The following is an 18,908-nucleotide window of genomic DNA, read 5'->3' as shown; positions in this document are numbered from 1 at the left end:
TTATTAAAAGATCAATAATTCAATTCTTTGGAAAATGTCAGTTGAAGGTACCTTGTTGAATTTGGCTTTGTTTATAAATGAAAGCAACGTATGTACTTTTAAATATTGTATTCAGTAGTATTATGCGAAAATTTGTACTTAAAGTGGTAAGAGACGTCATTTGAATTAAAAACTGTTACTTTGGTTTTTCCATAAAAAGTTAAATAGTACGGTATTTAGTAGCAAAATCGAAAAGTGGATTAAATTTAGTAGAAGAAACCTAAAAACCGCAGTAGGATATTTTTTTTACTTTTCGATTTATTACCGAAATATAAATTTTTGACGCTTAATAGGGGTATATCGTTTGGCATTAAAAATTATTGGGTTCGCAATTTATTTAGGTATGGGACTAATCCCAATTATGTAAAAATAACAAAACTTCTAAAAATTCTGAAGTTATAATAAAAAAAATATTTTAATTTAAACATCATATCCCTAAAGAATTTAAAACATGTTTAAAGACCAACAAATGTTCAAAGCGTCTACCACTTTGTAAAATACAGTTTTCAGTTTTATCGCTACAAACGGTAACAGCCGTTTCAATTTCCGCTTGAATGGAATTTAGAACATTTTGAATATGCTCTGTCATATATTCTATTGTTATCGGCTGTGTTTTGTACTCAATATCGTTAACTCATCCCCATAAGTAGACTATGACTTACAGACAGTTAGGTCGGGAGATCTAGGTGGCCATGGGAACAAACTATACCTTCCAAACCAGCGATCTGGGTAACTGTTACTTAGAAAATCAAACATGAATGCCAGATATTTATCATTAAGTCAATGGGAACATCTTTTAACAGTATTGGCAAGGTATTTTGTAGAAACTTGAGATATGATTCGCCATTTAAATGGACCAATAATTCTATTTTCCAACACTCCGCACCAGACATTTACACTCCACCTGTTTTGGTTAAATCTATTTTTCGCATCCAGTGAAGGTTTATAAGTAGTCCTGCCAGCAGTTTTGTACAGTTTTTGACCTAGTCTCAAACTGTCCTAGAGAGTTTGGTGCTGCCTGGTCTCCTGTAACGGTTGTGAAGCTTTGGCTCTTTGGCGCCTCTCTGTGTTGGTGCTGCGTATGTAATGATGGGTCTCACCATCGTTTATTTATTTATTTACGAGATGTCCCCATTCTAACAAAATTACAAAATAAATTATATCCTAACCCTAAATGTATATAATTATTCTGCCATTAACAAATATACACTGCTCAACAATCAAAGTGGATATTATAAAAATCTGCAATTTTAGTTTGCCAATGATTTACAATAAAACAAAATTAAATATAATAAATAAATCTCTATTAAGTTCACTTACAATAGCCCCAAAAAAATGAAATAAACAGATATCTCCTAAAAAATTTAAATTTTTAACACACAACAGGAAAAATTAAAATAAAATTACACCCTGCAAAGCGTGCCCCAAAGTCATGTCATAAAAATTAATACCTCATAGGTCCATCCCTGGCTCGTCTTAGTGCTGTCACCCTGTTTGGCATAGTTCTTATTAAGTTGTTAATGTAGTGTTGAGGAATGTTTTACCATATTTCCGGTAATTGATTGGCTAGTTGTTCTAAGGTTAGAGGTGGCTGTTCCAGCTGGTTTAATCTTCGAGACATTTCGGCCCATACATGTTCAATGCAATTCATGTCGGGTGAATGTGGTGGCCAGTCCATTCTGGTAATGCCATGAAATTCAATGCGATCATTGACAATTCTCGCACGGTGCGGGCGCGCATTATCATCGATTAAAACGAATTCTTCGCCTATTGCACCAATAAATGGTACAATTATGTTCTCTATAATAACGTCTCTATATCGTATTCATTGTTTCATTTCTCCAAACGCAAACTGAACCGCCACCAAAAAGGGTAGTGGGCGCCATTTAATGGTATCGCTGTCCCCTTTCCCTCCACACCAAAATTCGACCATCACACATATGTAGCCGAAATCTGGACTCATCCGTAAACATACAAGGCCTCCAGTTTTGAAAATTCCAAGTACTGTGTTCTATTGCCCACCGATTTCTGCATGCACGATGTTCCCCCGTCAACCGTGGATGTGTGGCACGTCGTCTGGCTCTTAAATTTGACGCATGTAATCTTCTTCTATCAGTCTGATTAGAAATTACCTTCCCAGTAGCATGCCTTAAGTAGTTGTTAATTCTTGAAGCCGTAAATGTTCGGTTTCTTCTTGTGGTTACTGTTATATAGCGGTCTTGAGCATGAGTTGTAGCACGTTCTCGGCCTCCACCATGCCTGTAAGCTGCAGACTCAGTCTCTACATATCGATTCCATGCACGACTCACGACACTTTGGGACACATTTAGCCGGTTAGCAACTTCTTGAGTTGAACCTCCTGTAGCTAACGTACTAATTGCTCGAGTTGCACTGTTTCTAACCGTCGTAGAACCATTATTTTTTAGAAAGTAAAGAGATTAATTGTTAATAATGAGAATAATAAAGTCTCTACAAGCACTTTTATGCGACTAAATTGTTAGGATTTTGAAACCGAATTCTTTAAAAGAGATAAGAATGTATGAAAAAAAGGAAAAAACGACACAAAATATTTGCTATCAACAGGATTTACTCATAGCATAAAACGCAACTTGATGAATTTTATTTTTTTAGGCAAATTTTGGTAATTTATAAAATATCCAGTTCGATTGTTGAGCAGTTTATTATTAAGATATATAATGAACTTAATCTATTAAGTATCCAAATTTTCTATAAATCAACAATATATCTATCTAAATGTATATTAATATGTAGCAGCCCAAGATATACAAATAAGATAAAACTTCCAGAAAAATTTAAGCACAAACTAACCTTGGCCAAAAAAAATGAATACAACAATATATAGTTTTCCCCAGTTTAGTAAAAATATAAAACTACTAACATACCGTTAAGGAAAATAATCAAAATAAGAAAAGTAAAAGCAATCAAATTTATTTGATACTTAACACATAGTACTCAACGAGTAAACTTACTCAGACACCTTTTAAGTTTTGAAGGCTTTAAATCCACTAAGTCAAAATCCTGATTAAATCTATTCCATCATGTGGAGTCGATTAATTGGAGAAAATTTACAATAGTTTGTATGGTGACATTTAACCAGAAAAAGGGACGCCTCTTTAAGGACTCTGGTATGGCACCTAAAGTTTATCCGCGATAACAATTCAGGGCAATCAATAGCATTATTAATCAACCTGTGAAGAAATATCATATAACACCTAGTTCGATAGTCCTCAAGAGAAATCATATTTAGCCATCGTTGTGTACTCCGAGTGGGTGATAATCCCCAGGATAGTAGTTGATAAATCAATTAAAAAAATAAAATTTTCAACTGCAGCAACGGTGTTTTTTACTCTCTGTTTCTTCAGGAAATCGATTTGAAAATTTTTTTTTTCGGATTAAATTTCATATAATTTTATTGATTGTACCAAGGAGACTACAGGTAAGGAGACTGTTCTGTTTGCTAATCGTGCGTAACCAAAAATTAACGATAACCAGCTTTAGAAAGTAGGCACAGCGGTGCTGTTGGTCGCCCTGAGTGGCTCAACCAACTTTTTAACAGTTGGTATTGTTATTGTTTGCGAAACAGTAATATTAATTACAAGGACAGAACACTGCCACCTGAAGTACGCTTCTGACTAACAGCGCCGAGGTTGTTACTTTGCGAACCCAGTTATTATTTAATTTTGTGTACGCGTTACCTTATTTGGGAAGCGCGTAGATCAGTCTCTTTACCTTCAGTCCCCTTGGATTGTACCGACATCGCAAAATCCATAAATAATTTTTTTTTGCCTTGAGATTATGCATCTAATGGTGTTCCTTGTTTTCTCTAAGTTTTTTCCTGTGATGAGTAAACTATCAATTTTCAAAAGGCCCGGCCATTGCCGTTGCTGGTATTCCGTTGCTAACATTACTGCGCTGCGGTCTAAATTTTTGGCTTTGTTTTTGACTTTAACTGATTTTTTTTCTAGTAATGTTAAGGAATTCTCTTCATCCCCAATCGACCCAAAACCGCCACCCGTAACCGTAAAAGCCGACCCAACTGATACTCCCGCCACATGCATCAACATTACAAACAATCACATATACATGAATAACGTTTTAAACGTAAACGTGAACTGCAGCAATAACGTAATTACGTGTAAAACCCGAGAAAATGGCGATCGGGAGCTCAACAAGGGTTACTTCGAAAAGGATTTATTAAAAAAAGAAGAAAACATAATAAAGGACATTATGGAGGGATGTTTCAGTCATGACGGTAAGTTGCGTATTCATGTAAATTCTGCTTTAAATTGATCGTTGTCGTATGTCAATCCGAAAAAACAAATCGACTTGGCTTTTTTACCATAGCAACAATCAAAACAATGAAACAAATTGCAAGCGGTCAAACTCATTTTGACATTTTTTTGAAATTTGTGTCAGTTTTTAAAAGTAACCTGTTTTTTAAGTTTTTTTCCAGGTAATGTTCGTTATTTACTTGAATTTAATGATTTTTTTTTAAACATGATCGTGTGATTTAGGGCATATGTTTTTCTGGTAAGTCTACAGTTTAGCCACTTTTAAAATCAACTTATTTCAGTGTTTTTTTATTTTTTGTTAAAATAACTCATTTTAATGTCAAATTTAATTTAAATGTAACATAAGAAATATTTTGTAAGTAATTTTGTTCATTTTTTGTGTTTGATAGTGAAAAATTCGTTTAAACTTACAGAACGACCTGCGTCTGTGGGGATAAGTGAGACGGGAGGTAAATACGACCGACTCAATGGCCAGCCTATTTTTTTATTTTTTAGAAAGCAATAATAAATTTTGTCATTTTAAATCCTGGTGCGGTTCTAGTCGACTTTAGGTATCTCCGATTTTTAACATTTTTGAATATGAAATAGTAAGCTAATCTTCCTTGGCCGGGTGGCCTAGGTTCGGATTTTAACTATGTCAGTTTTATTTGTTGGCAAATAAGCATTCTGTGGTTTTGGAAAAAATTATTTAATTTTAATAAAATACGCATAAAAGCTGACTAAAAAGAAGAAACTGTTTGAGTAATATTAAAAAAAAAATGTTTACATTTTATTGTAAAAATATACCCAGGACACCCAGAATGTATTCTTGTTTTAGAAATGTTTAGATTTCGGTCGAAATTAAAAATAATGTGGAATATCGGATATTTTATTTAAAATTAACTCTAAAGAACATTAATTTTTCATGTAATGTTACAAAAACAACATTCCGTTCCATCTTCCTGTTATTATTCTTTTTTATTGACTTATTTTTGATTGAGTTAAGCACACGGGAGGTTTAAGCCCCTAAGTTCGGTTCTTTATGTGGGTTTATTTGGGTTAAACATTTGTTGTGTCAATATATGATGCTTATTAGTCACTCCCTAAGTTTTGTCTGGCTCTGGACCCATAGACACCTTTACTTTTAATTATTTAAATATATTCTCTTTAAACCGTTATCTTTTTACGAGGCTTAGGCCTGAGTCTTGCCTATAGGGCTCTGCTTATTATCTACGGCGAAACTAATTTTTAGTCCTATGAAGACAATTGAGAGTTTGGGGTTAAAACAGTCTACGTTCTAACATATACACATAAATATTACCAACGAACAATTAATTATCGTACCAGTCAGAACATAATTCATCCATTTGGTTTTTCCTTTTTTCCTACTCTTAACATATCCCTATCATTCATTTGACTTTGAAGCTTCTGTCTGTTTATTTGTTTGTGTTGTTAGGTACATCACGGGTACCTGTGTTAGTGCTTTTAAATTGCATATGCTGTTTTTTACGCTATATGTGACCTATTCAGAAAAGCGTAGATCAATATCCACAATAAACCCAAATTTCCAGCAGATTGCATAACAGGCAGTTGTTCATCACTAATTGAAATATTGATGAGATTCGCATCGTGTATCAACTTAGTGCCTTGCCCAAGTCAATGTCTCTAAGAATATCAACTATTACGAAAAGCAAAGCTGTAGCACAACCATATCCAGGACAAAATCTTGAGTTTCTGTGTTTTTTATTAATTTGCTTTCACATAATTTTTTTCTATAACATTGGATAAAAATAGTAACAGTGTTAAAATGAGTCTTATTAGTGGATACATATGGCAATTCGAACATTTTGGCAAAGGTAAACCTTTTTAGTTCTCTTAATATTCAGGAAATACAGAATCTAAACAATAAGTGTTTATTATCATATCGATACTCAAAAGGTGGACCACCGAGACAATTTCAACATTTAAATCTTTGATTTGAATTTGATTTAGTTTCTGTTATATATTAGATTATAAATTTACAATCAATATTAGTAGAGTAGAATATAAGTAATTCATCATTAGGCTCTTGAATACTAGAAAAATGTATTAGTTTCAAATAGAATATTCTAAATAACATTGCTTTTTAGCTTTTTTAACTGCACTGGATTTTTAAATTCGTTTAGAGTTTTATTTTTAAGGAAATCATACGTTTAATTTTCTCTGTCAATAAATAAGCTAACATCAATATTTTCCAAACAGCGAGCTTCTTCCAATGTTTGATTGAAATCCGCGAATTCACAATATGACTCCCAAGACGGGTCAAACCTGAACATTTATACAAGTTATACACGTTGGAGAATAAAAAAACATTAAGTTCATATACTTGTTTTATAGTCGAATCCGATGCAAAATTACTGGACGATCGGTTATTAAAAATTCTGGCCTACCAGCGATTACAACAATTAGCCACAAGTCTTAATCATAACCAAAACAACAACGTAAGCACCTACAGTCAAGGAAACAACGGAAATAATTTAAAAAATATGCCTTTACCAAGTGAATTGCTGACTGCCGCTGATATCGATAGGATATCAAGGTAAATAGGTTGATTTTTTTTGTTATACCAATTAAGTAGAAAAAAAATTATTTCTTCTCACAGGGTTTTCGCAAGTCCGAAAAGACGACACAGGTCCAGATCGTTGATCAGGGCGAGGGCCATGTTATGTCCTATAGTTTCGAAACATTTCTATAATGTCAGAACGAGAGAAGTCGATCCTACTGACGTTAGACATGATGCCAGGTAAACATATCCGAATTCTACTTTAAAAATCTATTTTTACACTAAATACTTTGTATTTTAACTTTTAGTTTTATGGGATTCAGACCTACAGTTTCCACAAGATTCCCAGATGCAGTGGCGATGCGTTATCGAATATTAAATGTTGGTCGAGGATCATCTAACGATGTCGACTTGGAAAAGTTCGGATATTGTAATTATATCGTTCCGAAACATGCCACAATTTTTTTCGATGATGTAAGTAATAGTTTTTTAAGTGATGTTTGCGAATGTGTAATTTAATGTATTGTAGGTTGTGGGAGTATAAAAAAACACAAATATTAGATAAACAAGGTTTTGTTATGTTTGTGGCCCAAAATATTCATAAGATGGTTTTGTTCGGTAGGGCCAATAGAATTGAAACACTGAGATCTATCTGATGTGAATTATTTCATGTGACCATAGTTTATAAGTTTGCTTAATTTTTGCTTTTTTTGGATATAGGTTAAAAAAACTGCTTCAGACGATCAATTATGTATTTTGTACACGTTTCGATCTCTATGAGATTCTCCTCAGGACACTGTAATTTCTAAACCTTCCAAATTTAAAAACCAAAAGGTCACAATAGATAACATTAGAAAGATTCTATCAAAAGCGAAAAATTGCATATCCACTTACAATCTACTACACTTATGATCTACAATATACCGGGTGGTGCGTCGCCGAGCGGAACATAGGAAATCCCATGTAAATTTTAAGGGGGTCAATTATTGGCTTCCCTGTACATTTTACAGAAAAATTTTAGATAACTTTTTGAAGAGACCGATCTGGCAAACCCTCGTGCAAAGTTTCAACAAATTTCAATAAGCGAATCTTGAATTATTCAATTAAATGTAATTGCAAAACTACCAACTTTTCGGATTACCAGCAAACAATTTGTTATAAGGCTTTGTCAAATCTGACGTACAGCCGAATACAAGAAATGTTTTTTTTTTCGTTTATTTTCCCATCAAGCCTATCTGGTCTATTTCAACCATTAAACCTATTGTTAGTAAATTCGAGTCCAAAGACATTGCAATAAATAATTGTAAATGTTCTTAGAAGATCGAAAATAGATCCGAAAAAGAGAGAACAGAACTTTTTTAAAAATAATAGAGAATTACATAAAAATATCAATTAATCAAATGTTCAAACAACCGGGGGGGAGGTTCCCCCCATTAACAGCTAAACAATATCCTAACCGATCATAAAATTAATTTCTAACGTTACTAAGTTGATATTGGGAAATGTTATTACATTCTAACGAAATAGCGTTTTGTAACTGGTTTAAATTCTGAAATTTTACACTTTTATAAATGACACTTTTTAAATGACCCCACAAAAAGAAGTCATTCGGTGAAAGATCAGGTGACCTGGCTGGCCAAAGTATCCGGTACCGTGGACCAATAATATTGCCGTTAAAAGCATTTTCCAAGCACTCTCTAACCATACGGGCATTATGGGCCGGGCAACCATCCATTTGGTACCAGATCATTTGATCTTCTTGAACAATTTCTTCCAAGGCGGGTCCAATTTGATTTTGAAATAAGTCCAAATAGGTTTCAGCTGTTAGGTTATAGTCCATAAAAAAGGGTCCAATGATATGGTGTCCGATAATTCCCACGAATACTTTTGTTTTTTGGGGATATTGTGTCCGAGTATGAACCAAGCGATGTTCATTTTCTTGGCTCCAATACCGGCAATTCTGAACATTTGGTTCATTGTTGAGGGTAAATGTACATTCATCGGTAAAACAAATATTTCTTAAAAAATTCCTATCATTATTTGCGCTCTCCATCATTTCAAAACAAAATGCCATTCTTCGCGCTTATCTCCTTCCTGAAGCTCTTGATGTTTTTTGAATTTATACGAATAATATTTGTGTTTTTTTAAAGTGCGCAATACCGTTGTATGATGTTTATTTACCTCTTGCCCAAGAACCCTCCTACTAACCATCTTGTTTTCCTCCACACGCAGTAGAATATTAAGATCTCTGTTCTCTCTTTCTTCGGCTCTATTTTCGAGATCCTGAGTTGAACATTTACAATTATTTATTACGGTACCTTTGGAACTTATTGACAATACGTTTAATAGTTGAAATGGACGGAATGGACTTGGTGGGGAAATAAACTGAAAACATTTCAGATACTGCTCTAAAACTGTTTTTTTTATCGACTGTCACTGATTTATTGTCACTTTTCCTCACGTCAGTGACAATATTCATTTTACTGGTGCCCGTTTGGTTTTACCTCAACCGAAAATTTGCTAATTTTGCAATTACATTTAATTGAATAATTCAAGATTCGCTTATTAAAATTTTTTGAAACTTTGCACAAGGGTTTGCCAGATTGGTCTCTTCAAAAAGTTATCTTAAATTTTTTCTATAAAATGTACAGGGAAGCCAATAATTGACCCCTTTAAAATTTACATGGGTTTTCCTATGTTCCGCTCGGCGATGCACCACCCGGTATGTATGTAAGTGTATATACAGTTTTTCGTTTTTGATTGAATCTTCCAAATGTTATGTATTGTGACCTTTTGCTTTTTTCAAATTTGTCGTTGAGCGTTATTTTTTTTTTTAATTTTAGTTCAGCTTTTTAACCAATTTTTAAAATATTTAATTTCATTCAATGTAATTTCAATTTCAATTGTATAAAATTGGTTCAATGATTTTATTTGTTTTTTATGAATCTTTTAGAGTCCCGAGAATGATCTCGTCGAAACGTCGATAAAATATATAATTGAACGTCTGAAGCATTTTATTTTTGACCTACATCCAACAAAACCAAATATTAAGCAAGATCTCTCTGATGTTTATATCGACTTCTAGGCAAGTTTTATTGCCATTCTCAGGATACTAAAATGTACGTATTTTTGTATTTTAAGGTGAGAGGTACCTAATAAAAGCTTCAGAGATTTACAAATATATAATGTTTTAAACAATGAGATAATAAAAACAACTTTACAGAAAAGACATTAGCATAATATTATAGAATAAAAGAATGATTAAAACTTGCTCGTTCTTACAAAAAGAATCCTTGTATATTCTCCATCTTATCAGAATTATAGTAGTTATACATTGACATTAATAAGCGTCTAACAGGTACGATCTGAGACTGGTTTAAAGTGTTTAAAGATTAGACAAAAGGTATGCCAAATTGCACATTTTGTGGAAAATTTGTATTAAATTTTTTCCGAGAAAAATCGAATTTTCTGTTATTATATTTTTTTATATAAAACAACACAAATTCATGGGAATTTAATTATATACCAATATTCAATAGCCTTATTCCAAGAATTTTCATCACTCATTAGCGGTTTGTATAGAGCAGAATTTTGAGAAACCGACTGTCATTTCATCGGACCTGTCTCACTATATTAGGCAATATTCTTAAGAACTCTTATAAAACCTACTAACATCGTCTAACATCTGTCTTTAGTAGAATGAAGGATACATTTTCATAAAACTAGCTTAAAAGCGGAGTGTACCACCTTAAATGCGTCGATTTTGAGATTACGTATATGGGTAAAACGGCGCGTGATTTTAAAACGCTCATACGTGAATATCTGAACTCAGCGAGTGAAAATAGTTGCGCCTCTGGGGAACATTTAATTAAAAAAATATTTTTTTTAAATTAAATGTACCTACGTTGAACGTATAAATGTTTTTTTTTTTAAAGAATTTTAACATTAATACAAGTTTTAAAATGCTACATTGTGCTGTACACGGTAGAAAATTGCATGCCTTGGAGTCGATCGAATCTGCCAAAGAAGGTGATGCTCTAAATGATCGGGCGGTGAATTTAAATTATCAACACAAGTATAATAAGTCAAAGTCAAAATATACTTGATTTACTAAGTTTACAAACTTGTCCTAAAAAAGCTTCCTAATCCTAGAATTTACAATACTAGTAGTTAGTTGATTAAACTTACTAAAAACACAATACAGAATCCATTTTGATTATTCATAGGAGCATATTTCAGATCATCAAAGAAAAAAACTAAAAAAAGAATAAAAGAAAAGGCGAGTTAATTCTCGCCTTACTTAAAACAAGAATCTGAAAAAAAAATCTGATTGACAGATACATAATTAATTTTAAATATAAAAATGAGTCGTTAAATATCAACATATTATCATTGTTATTGTTTACGTGTGATGTGGTAATAAGTGTTTTTAATTAATTCAAATTCAAATTTCTTCAAATTAATTAATTAAAATTCGTAGTAATTTATTTGCCAGAAAGAGTCAATAGATTGCTAGAATTTTGATTTTCTTTTTGACAAAAAGTTCTGTCTCGCGAATTTCAACAACCGATACTCTTTCGCTACTGATAAAAAAAGCCAAGAGTAGTTAGTACAAACCCATCAACCTAAAGTTAATTAATAAGGAAAATTAAAAAAAAAAAGATACAAAAAATCATCAAACTAAATAAATTATTACAAAAAAAGTAACAACAGATTTGCACGAGTGAGCGCTAAAAGTCTTTATAAATAATTAATAATTTTCCCATAATAATTAATTATGGGCTAGAGGGTGGTGGAGGAAACGACGAATGGCAAGAGACAGATGATAAGCTGGATTTTTAAAAACACAGAAAAGTAAAACTTAAACAAAATTATTGTATGTACATATTAGTTAAGAGGCTATAGTTGAGCCTATTTAATGTAAAATATTTTATTTTAAAAATCGAATTGCTCTTAGTGTTTTGCTTCCTTTTATCCTTTTAGTATTTTATATAGTATCTTATTTTATAACCTTTTTAGATATAAATAAAACTGCTCTTATGGCTATAGCCGAAAGGCGTCGAGCTTAGTCAATTTTTTACCCAACAGTGGAGATTTCTTGGAGATTTCAACATTGGAGATCTTTTGTTATAGTAGGCTTACTTACTGTTGTTGCTTTTAAAGTAGTTAAAATGAAATTAAAAAAAAAAATCAATATAGTAACAAAACTTGGCTGATTAAACATGAATTTTTTTGCATCCTTCCACAACCTGCAATATACACCACAGTACCGAACTATCGAATAGTTTGTGTCCCTGAAAACTATTGGAAACAATTTTATAATTTTTAGTATACGAAAGCCTATGAATTAATAAACTATTCACCGAGCGGCACTTACGTGAACAACGTTTTATATTCGAATAACGTAATGATAAACAGAGCGATCGAACCGCAGATAGGAGATACGGTCGAAGGGGCGGATAAGGGAACTAACGTTAATTTGAGTCCCGACGAGAAGGTATTTTTTTAATTAATTTATCATTCGTGTTTAGTACGGATTGCATTTTAATATATTTGTTTTTTATAATAATGGTTGTTTGTAGGCCGCGAATGTAGAGTGTCAAGTAAGAGATTTAATAAACCGTAAACGGAAATTCGGTCGTTCTGACAGTGTAGGCAGTAACGGAAGTATGGGGAAACGGGAGGCGAAGATGGCCGCCGAATGGACTGATAGGTAAGTGATTGTTGTTTAGAATGTCCTAATGCAGTGTGTGATACCTAAGAACCGTTTTTCAGCGCGATTAAGTATTTCGAAAATTATAATGGAATTTTTCAAAATAATTTTGTGACATTTACAATATCCTATTAAATACCTTCCAAGGAGTTTGACAGCGAATTATTCGATACGCAAGCGCTAACAAACCAGTAACATATTGCTCCGCGAATATACATTTTCTTTTATACAATCAGAGCGCGACTAAAACAGGAAGAAATGAAACCTGTGTTGTAACTTCTGACTACATCCGTTTGATCATAGCCTAGCATCAGGCCTCACCTACTTTTAGCAGATATTATACCTCTACACTTCACAAAATTTTGTGATGTGACTTCACGCAGTTGGCCTATGGGTTGTGGTGGCCTTGTATGGGAAGGAAGCATAATTGGTTACCAGTATTAACATGTTGCCAGCATGGTACTATAGTATCAAGTGTTACGATATTATCAAACGATGCCCGTATGTCATACCTCTTCATAAAAAGGGGGAGACAGCAGAAATGAGTAACTATAGGCCTATTGCTCTCCTCTCTGTATTCTCAAAGATCTTTGAAAAGAAGACATTGCATTTTTAGATTATTTTGCTATACTGTCATGTCATCAGTTTGGATTCAGGTCTGGACTCTCTACATCAGATGCTATAATATCTCTTTATACAAATATATTGAATAATTTAGAATTGAAATTAAAATCTGTTGGTATCTTTTTTGATCTTACTAAAGCATTTGATACCATTAATCATGCATTACTATTAAATAAGATCTTTCATTATGGTATAAGAGGTCCGGCTTATAAATGGCTTGAATCATATTTGACAGGTAGAACCCAGGCTGTTAGATTGAGAGTTGGTGGTCAGGTGACCATATCTGATTGGGCAACTGTCGTCACTGGGGTTCCACAGGGTAGTGTTCTTGGGGCCATTTTATTTTTACTTTTTATTAATGACTTGCCTCTCCTGGTTAATGACAGCTACATAACACTCATCAGCAGTCCATTCACTCAAAATGTACCAAGTGTATAGCTGATATTGCGGGGTGGTTCCAGAAAAATGGTCTTTGTTTGAAAACCAATTTCATTGTTTTCACTCCGATTCGAGCTATTCAGGACCGGAGCTTACTCCTTAGAGAGCAGTCATCAAGTAGCCTCATCCAACAACACTCCACCAAGTTCTTGGGAATTGTAATTGATAGATATCTATCGTGGGATGCTCAGGTGGAATCTGTGTGCAATAGATTGTCCCGCAGCAATTATGCCATCTTGCAACTTCGAGACTATGTGGATGCATATACACTTAAAAGCTTTTATTATGCCTCAGTGCATTCCACTCTATCCTATGCCTTATTAGCTTGGGGTAATTCCTCCAGTATTGGGAGAGTGCTAATAAATCAAAAGCGCATTGTACGTACGATGTTTAGACTTTCCATCAGAGAAATTTGCCGTGGTACTTTTAAAAAAGAAAAAATCCTAACTATAATTAACATCTATATCTTGGAGTGCGCATGTCAAATACATAAAAATCTTTCAAACTACATGAGATCTGAAGATCTTAATTTTTATGAAACTCGAAATACAGATAAATTATACATCCCTTTTACCCGGTTGTCGCATGTACAGGATGGTCCGGAAATTACATCTCAAAATATACTCTCTCAAAATTTTTAATCATCTCCCATGTAGAATAAAGAGAGCTAAGACATTTCCAACTTTTAAGAGGGCTCTTAGGACCATATTAGCTGACTGTCCTTTTTATTCGTTGACAGAGTTCTTTACTTGTAGATTTATTGACTAAATTAAGTTAAATTTGTTTCCTTTCATATCTTTGTAATTTTATACTATTTTTATTAGCATTGTAGTTTTTTATTGACAATTCCTATACATTGTTATGATGTCGATGGAAATAAATGATTTGATTTGTATAAATACAGTGCATCTTATGTATAAAAATTCTTTCAATATCGCAAAAACCGCCATTTTCCTCTTTTTATGATTTAGGGTTTCGTAATTCGTAAGTCTTTTATATCATTGATAAATATAATTCTATATAATATAATATAATGCTACCTCGGTCGTGGTTGTCTAAAGTAATAGTTTTCGGAGGTAATTACACAAGTGCTTAAAAATTTTCGATAATTTCGCATGAAAGCGTATTTTTCTAAAAACATAAGTTCTCCTTCGGAGTCGGGATATTTCGCCAAAATATGAAAATGACCGAATGTTGTGTTTTCAAAGAGTATACGCTTGAATGCCAAATCTTAAAATTTTTAGGCACGAGTGTAATATAGGGAGAAAATTACTCAAATAACGATTAAAACAAATTTATATTAACAAATCTTTTATATTAACCAAAAATTTAATAATAATTATCAAAAAAACAATTATAATAATTGTTATTTGAATAAGTTGAAGAATTGTTTGGTTTCATCATATCATTCTTTTCCTTCGATCTCATTTCTTCAATAATAAGTTTGTAATGTTCCTCATCCATTTGTAGGTAAGAAGAGATTAATTTGGTGTTTAAATGACCCGTTTTTTCAAATAAAGGGCGTTGTTAGGGATTACTAAATGCATATGGCAAATAAGATATATTTCTTAAACGTCAAGAATTTGTAACAATGAAAACTTGACGGGTGGTTTTCCATGGGGTTCTTTTCGATAGCTGGAAGGGTTGTTTTCATTAGCTACAAGGGTTGCTTTCACTGTAATCAAGCGAAAACAACGTATGTAGCTAAATTTTTAAGAAATTATTTATGTGCTTGTATTTTGTATTCAATATTTAAATATAAAATTGCTATTGTTGGGCAAAAATACGCTGAAAAATATTTCTAAGCTGCTGACACCTGCTTCATTTCTGCCGGTAGGCGGATTTGTTTACATCACAACTGATAAGATTTTATTGGTGGCTAATTACTTTTTTCCCTGCATTTTGGGCAGTTTTGTGATACCTGCATGCTGTATATAATTATGCCTAAAAAGTGTTGTATTCCTGGCTTTAGCGGAAATTATAAAAATGGGTTAAAGTTTATATTTTTGATTTTCCGCAGGCGCAAATTTACGTCTAAAATGGGTAAAAGCGAGACAGCTTTGAGCCAACAAACACAAAATTATGTGAATTTCATTTACCTGAAGGTAGTATAAGAAAACATACAACAGTTCAAGATATAATACATTATACAATATTTTTATACAAATCCATTGATCCCTTAACAAAGTAAACTTAAAGCACCAAAAAATATTTTTATTTACAATTTTTTATGATTTTAAGCAGTCATAATTAAGAGTATAATCGTAATACATATCCTGACTTTTGACGCAATTTTAGGGGATTTGGGAGTCTGCTTTTAATATTACTCTCATAATATAATCTCAAACATAATTTTTGGAATTTGTCAAGAATTTTTTAATATTGAATAAATATAATCATATTAAAATAAATCAATTAACGATAGTTTTTATTAACATGAGTCTATCTGTCTTCATATACTAATAGACTTTAATGGCTTAAATGCATGACATCACTAAGACCTTGTTATTCAGTGAGTAGGTAGTGTTGTGTATAGCCAGTAAATTCCTATACAAATAGAAAATATTAATGTTTTAATACTTTGAATAAGTCGCCAACGTATCTTGGCCTCTGAGATGCGCAGATGAAACAGAATCTGAAGAGACAGAGAATCAAATATTTCCTACGATAATGTTAATGTAGGGCGTTTACGTCGGGTTTCTCTTAAGGCCCTGAAAAGATTACTTAATGGAGGGTGGGTTTTAAGCAAGTGTATTACATGATTTTCCTGTTATACAAATTATATTTATCTCGTAGAAAATATATAACTCAATATTATTAACAAATATAATCCGGTTCGAGTAAGTTTTTGTATTATATTTTATCTTGTATTCGTGTTTATAATATGCATTAATGATAATGCTAAAGAAAACATAACATATAATACTTACAAATTCATTAGTTTTATTGCTTTTAACTGTTAAGTCACGAGTCCATCATAACTCGATAAATAACGAAAACGAAACGGCAAGCAGCCTGTTTCAGAAATTCGTAACATATTCAGTGACACTTCGGGGTTTCTTCATATGTCTGGACAATAATAGATTTCTTATAAAATAATCTTTTTTCTCTCATAAACTTTTAAATAAACATTAATTATCTCTATTTATATTTTTTTCAGAGTCGAATGCTGCTGCACCTTAAACAGCGAAGAACTAAAGCGGGGCTGGGAGGGCTCTGCCATCCTTAATCATGGTTCCTTATTGAAATTCGGATGTATAGGTTTCGTCTTTTCTATTGTTGAAAACTCTCTTTAGTATTAATTAATTTTTTTCGTTTCAATTTAAAAGCTGGTATGTTTTTTTTTTGTTTTAGTTAGAAATATATACAGGGTATGGCAGATCGTTTGCCAAATAATGAAGCCGTAATATTCTCAGTCAAAAGTCTTATAATTTTTGAAATATTGACTTTTAAATATTTTTTTTTTTTCAGTGAAATCAAATGTGAGTTACAATCAATTATTTTGAAATAAAGAGCTTAAAAAATGTTTGAGAAATTGTTTAGATACAGTAATGCATAGAAAACCAACCCAAAACGTGGGCCAAAAATTTGATTTGTCAAAATAAACTTAAGTATATTATTTCTTTAGCATCGGCACTTAAATGCCTTCTTCTAAAGGTGTTACTACAGGATGGCTCACTGTCAAAACCGGCCCATGTTCGCCACAGTTTTTCGCTATAATGCCACAAAAAATAACTTGCTTACAACAACATTAGCCACTAAAGTTAACTCGTAAAGAACTTAATTATAACTAAGTTCTCGCACTCAATTTGTTCTTATTTATATTAGACCCTACGTAGGTCCTTACAGACGTAAAGGTAGTTATAATACTTACAGACCTAACATCACAAGTTTTAAGTCGGGCTTTAAGGTTTTGTGGATTGAGTGGTTTGTAGTTTAAATGAAAATATCGGAAAAAAATTGTAATGGTCGTCTTGCATGTTGTGTTCAATTCTAGAAGTATACCTCCGATAAACCTCCTTAGGCATATGATTAATGTTCAATTTAACTTGTTTAGATCTATTCCAACAGATTATGTTTAATTCACAATCCTTCAATTGCCTTTAGATAGAATTTATAAAAAATATATCCAAAAATGTATTAGGTACATTTATCACATTATCTAATTGCTCTAATTCCAATAGATTCATAAAGCTATAGGCATCTATCACATCTAATGGTTGATCTATGTAATTGCCAGGATTTTCATGTCACAATGTTTTTACCATAAATAAATCGAACTGATACTAGAAACGAAAATGGCATATGAATGTATAAATATACCTCCCAACATATCAAATCTTCATAAAAGGTAAATTTAAATATTTTAAGGGTCAATATTTCCAATATTATGTGACTTTCTATCATGCAATGAGAGCTAAATATCTTTTAAGTGATCATACCTACCCACTTATGTTTATTTATGCAATCATCTGTCAAATACCCTGTATAGTTGGTACCAACGAGGTTCGTGTGATCAAAAAAGCTGCCATAATATCATAGAAACGAGTCATAAATTAATAAATCTTCTAATGAAAAAATACCTTATGTAGTTTTTTCCATAGAAGGTATTCTGTTTCGCTTTAATTATACAGAGAGGGTGGCCTATTGAATATCAAAAATATTTATTGAATAACTGCAGTTTAAATCTATTTATATGGCGGGTACTGCATGAAAATGTTTAATGACTAGCTAATGGAAAGAAAGGAAATCCAGTATGTTTTTTATAATACTCTTAAACATTAGGGATGTTTTTTTAAATACAAATATTTCAAGCAGTATTTTCTTTCGTCATTCCTAAGAGATAATAGTGAAACTCCTATTTACAACCGAGTATCAAAATTAACCTATAATATTTATTGAAAAGCTCCTTACTTTGCTCAATTCACATGGTTTCAGCTTTTCTTGAACAAGGTCTTACTGTTTTATACGTCTTTGATCGGTCACCCTATGTGCAAGGTGGTTTTTATAAATTCTAAAACTCGAGTTTTTATTTAAAAGTTAATTTTAAGTTTTGCTGGAGAAGAAATTTGTAAATATAATTTTAGTAACATAGATCTAAATGTATTTTTAATATTAGGTAAATTATTGAGGTTAATATTTGTATATGAATTATTACTTGAGGTTTATCCACGGTTCTCCCTCTTTTTATTTTTAATCGAATCTGTTGAAATACAAATTATTTTTATTTATATGTTTGCGTTTTATTTGCGTCATCTTG

The 18,908-nt window shown here is 32.3% G+C and overlaps 1 protein-coding gene across 1 annotated transcript in view; it reads left to right on the top strand.

Annotated features, from left to right (window-relative positions):
* LOC126738748 (PHD finger protein 12) overlaps positions 1 to 18,879 on the top strand; it is a 35,642-nt gene extending 16,763 nt beyond the window's left edge. Inside the window, exons 9-15 of the mRNA XM_050444185.1 lie at positions 4,026 to 4,312; positions 6,708 to 6,909; positions 6,973 to 7,113; positions 7,182 to 7,347; positions 12,203 to 12,370; positions 12,456 to 12,586; positions 16,809 to 18,879. Of these exons, the coding sequence (XP_050300142.1) occupies positions 4,026 to 4,312; positions 6,708 to 6,909; positions 6,973 to 7,113; positions 7,182 to 7,347; positions 12,203 to 12,370; positions 12,456 to 12,586; positions 16,809 to 16,944 (1,231 nt within the window). The 3' untranslated portion in view covers positions 16,945 to 18,879. The remainder of the gene's footprint in view (positions 1 to 4,025; positions 4,313 to 6,707; positions 6,910 to 6,972; positions 7,114 to 7,181; positions 7,348 to 12,202; positions 12,371 to 12,455; positions 12,587 to 16,808) is intronic.
* Positions 18,880 to 18,908: the final 29 nt, after the last annotated feature.

The sequence above is a fragment of the Anthonomus grandis genome, chromosome 7, assembly GCF_022605725.1.
Source record: "Anthonomus grandis grandis chromosome 7, icAntGran1.3, whole genome shotgun sequence".
NCBI classification, from domain to species: Eukaryota; Metazoa; Arthropoda; class Insecta; order Coleoptera; family Curculionidae; genus Anthonomus; species Anthonomus grandis.
Note: the sequence above shows the minus strand (reverse complement) of the source record. Positions and strands in the feature narration are given on the sequence as shown.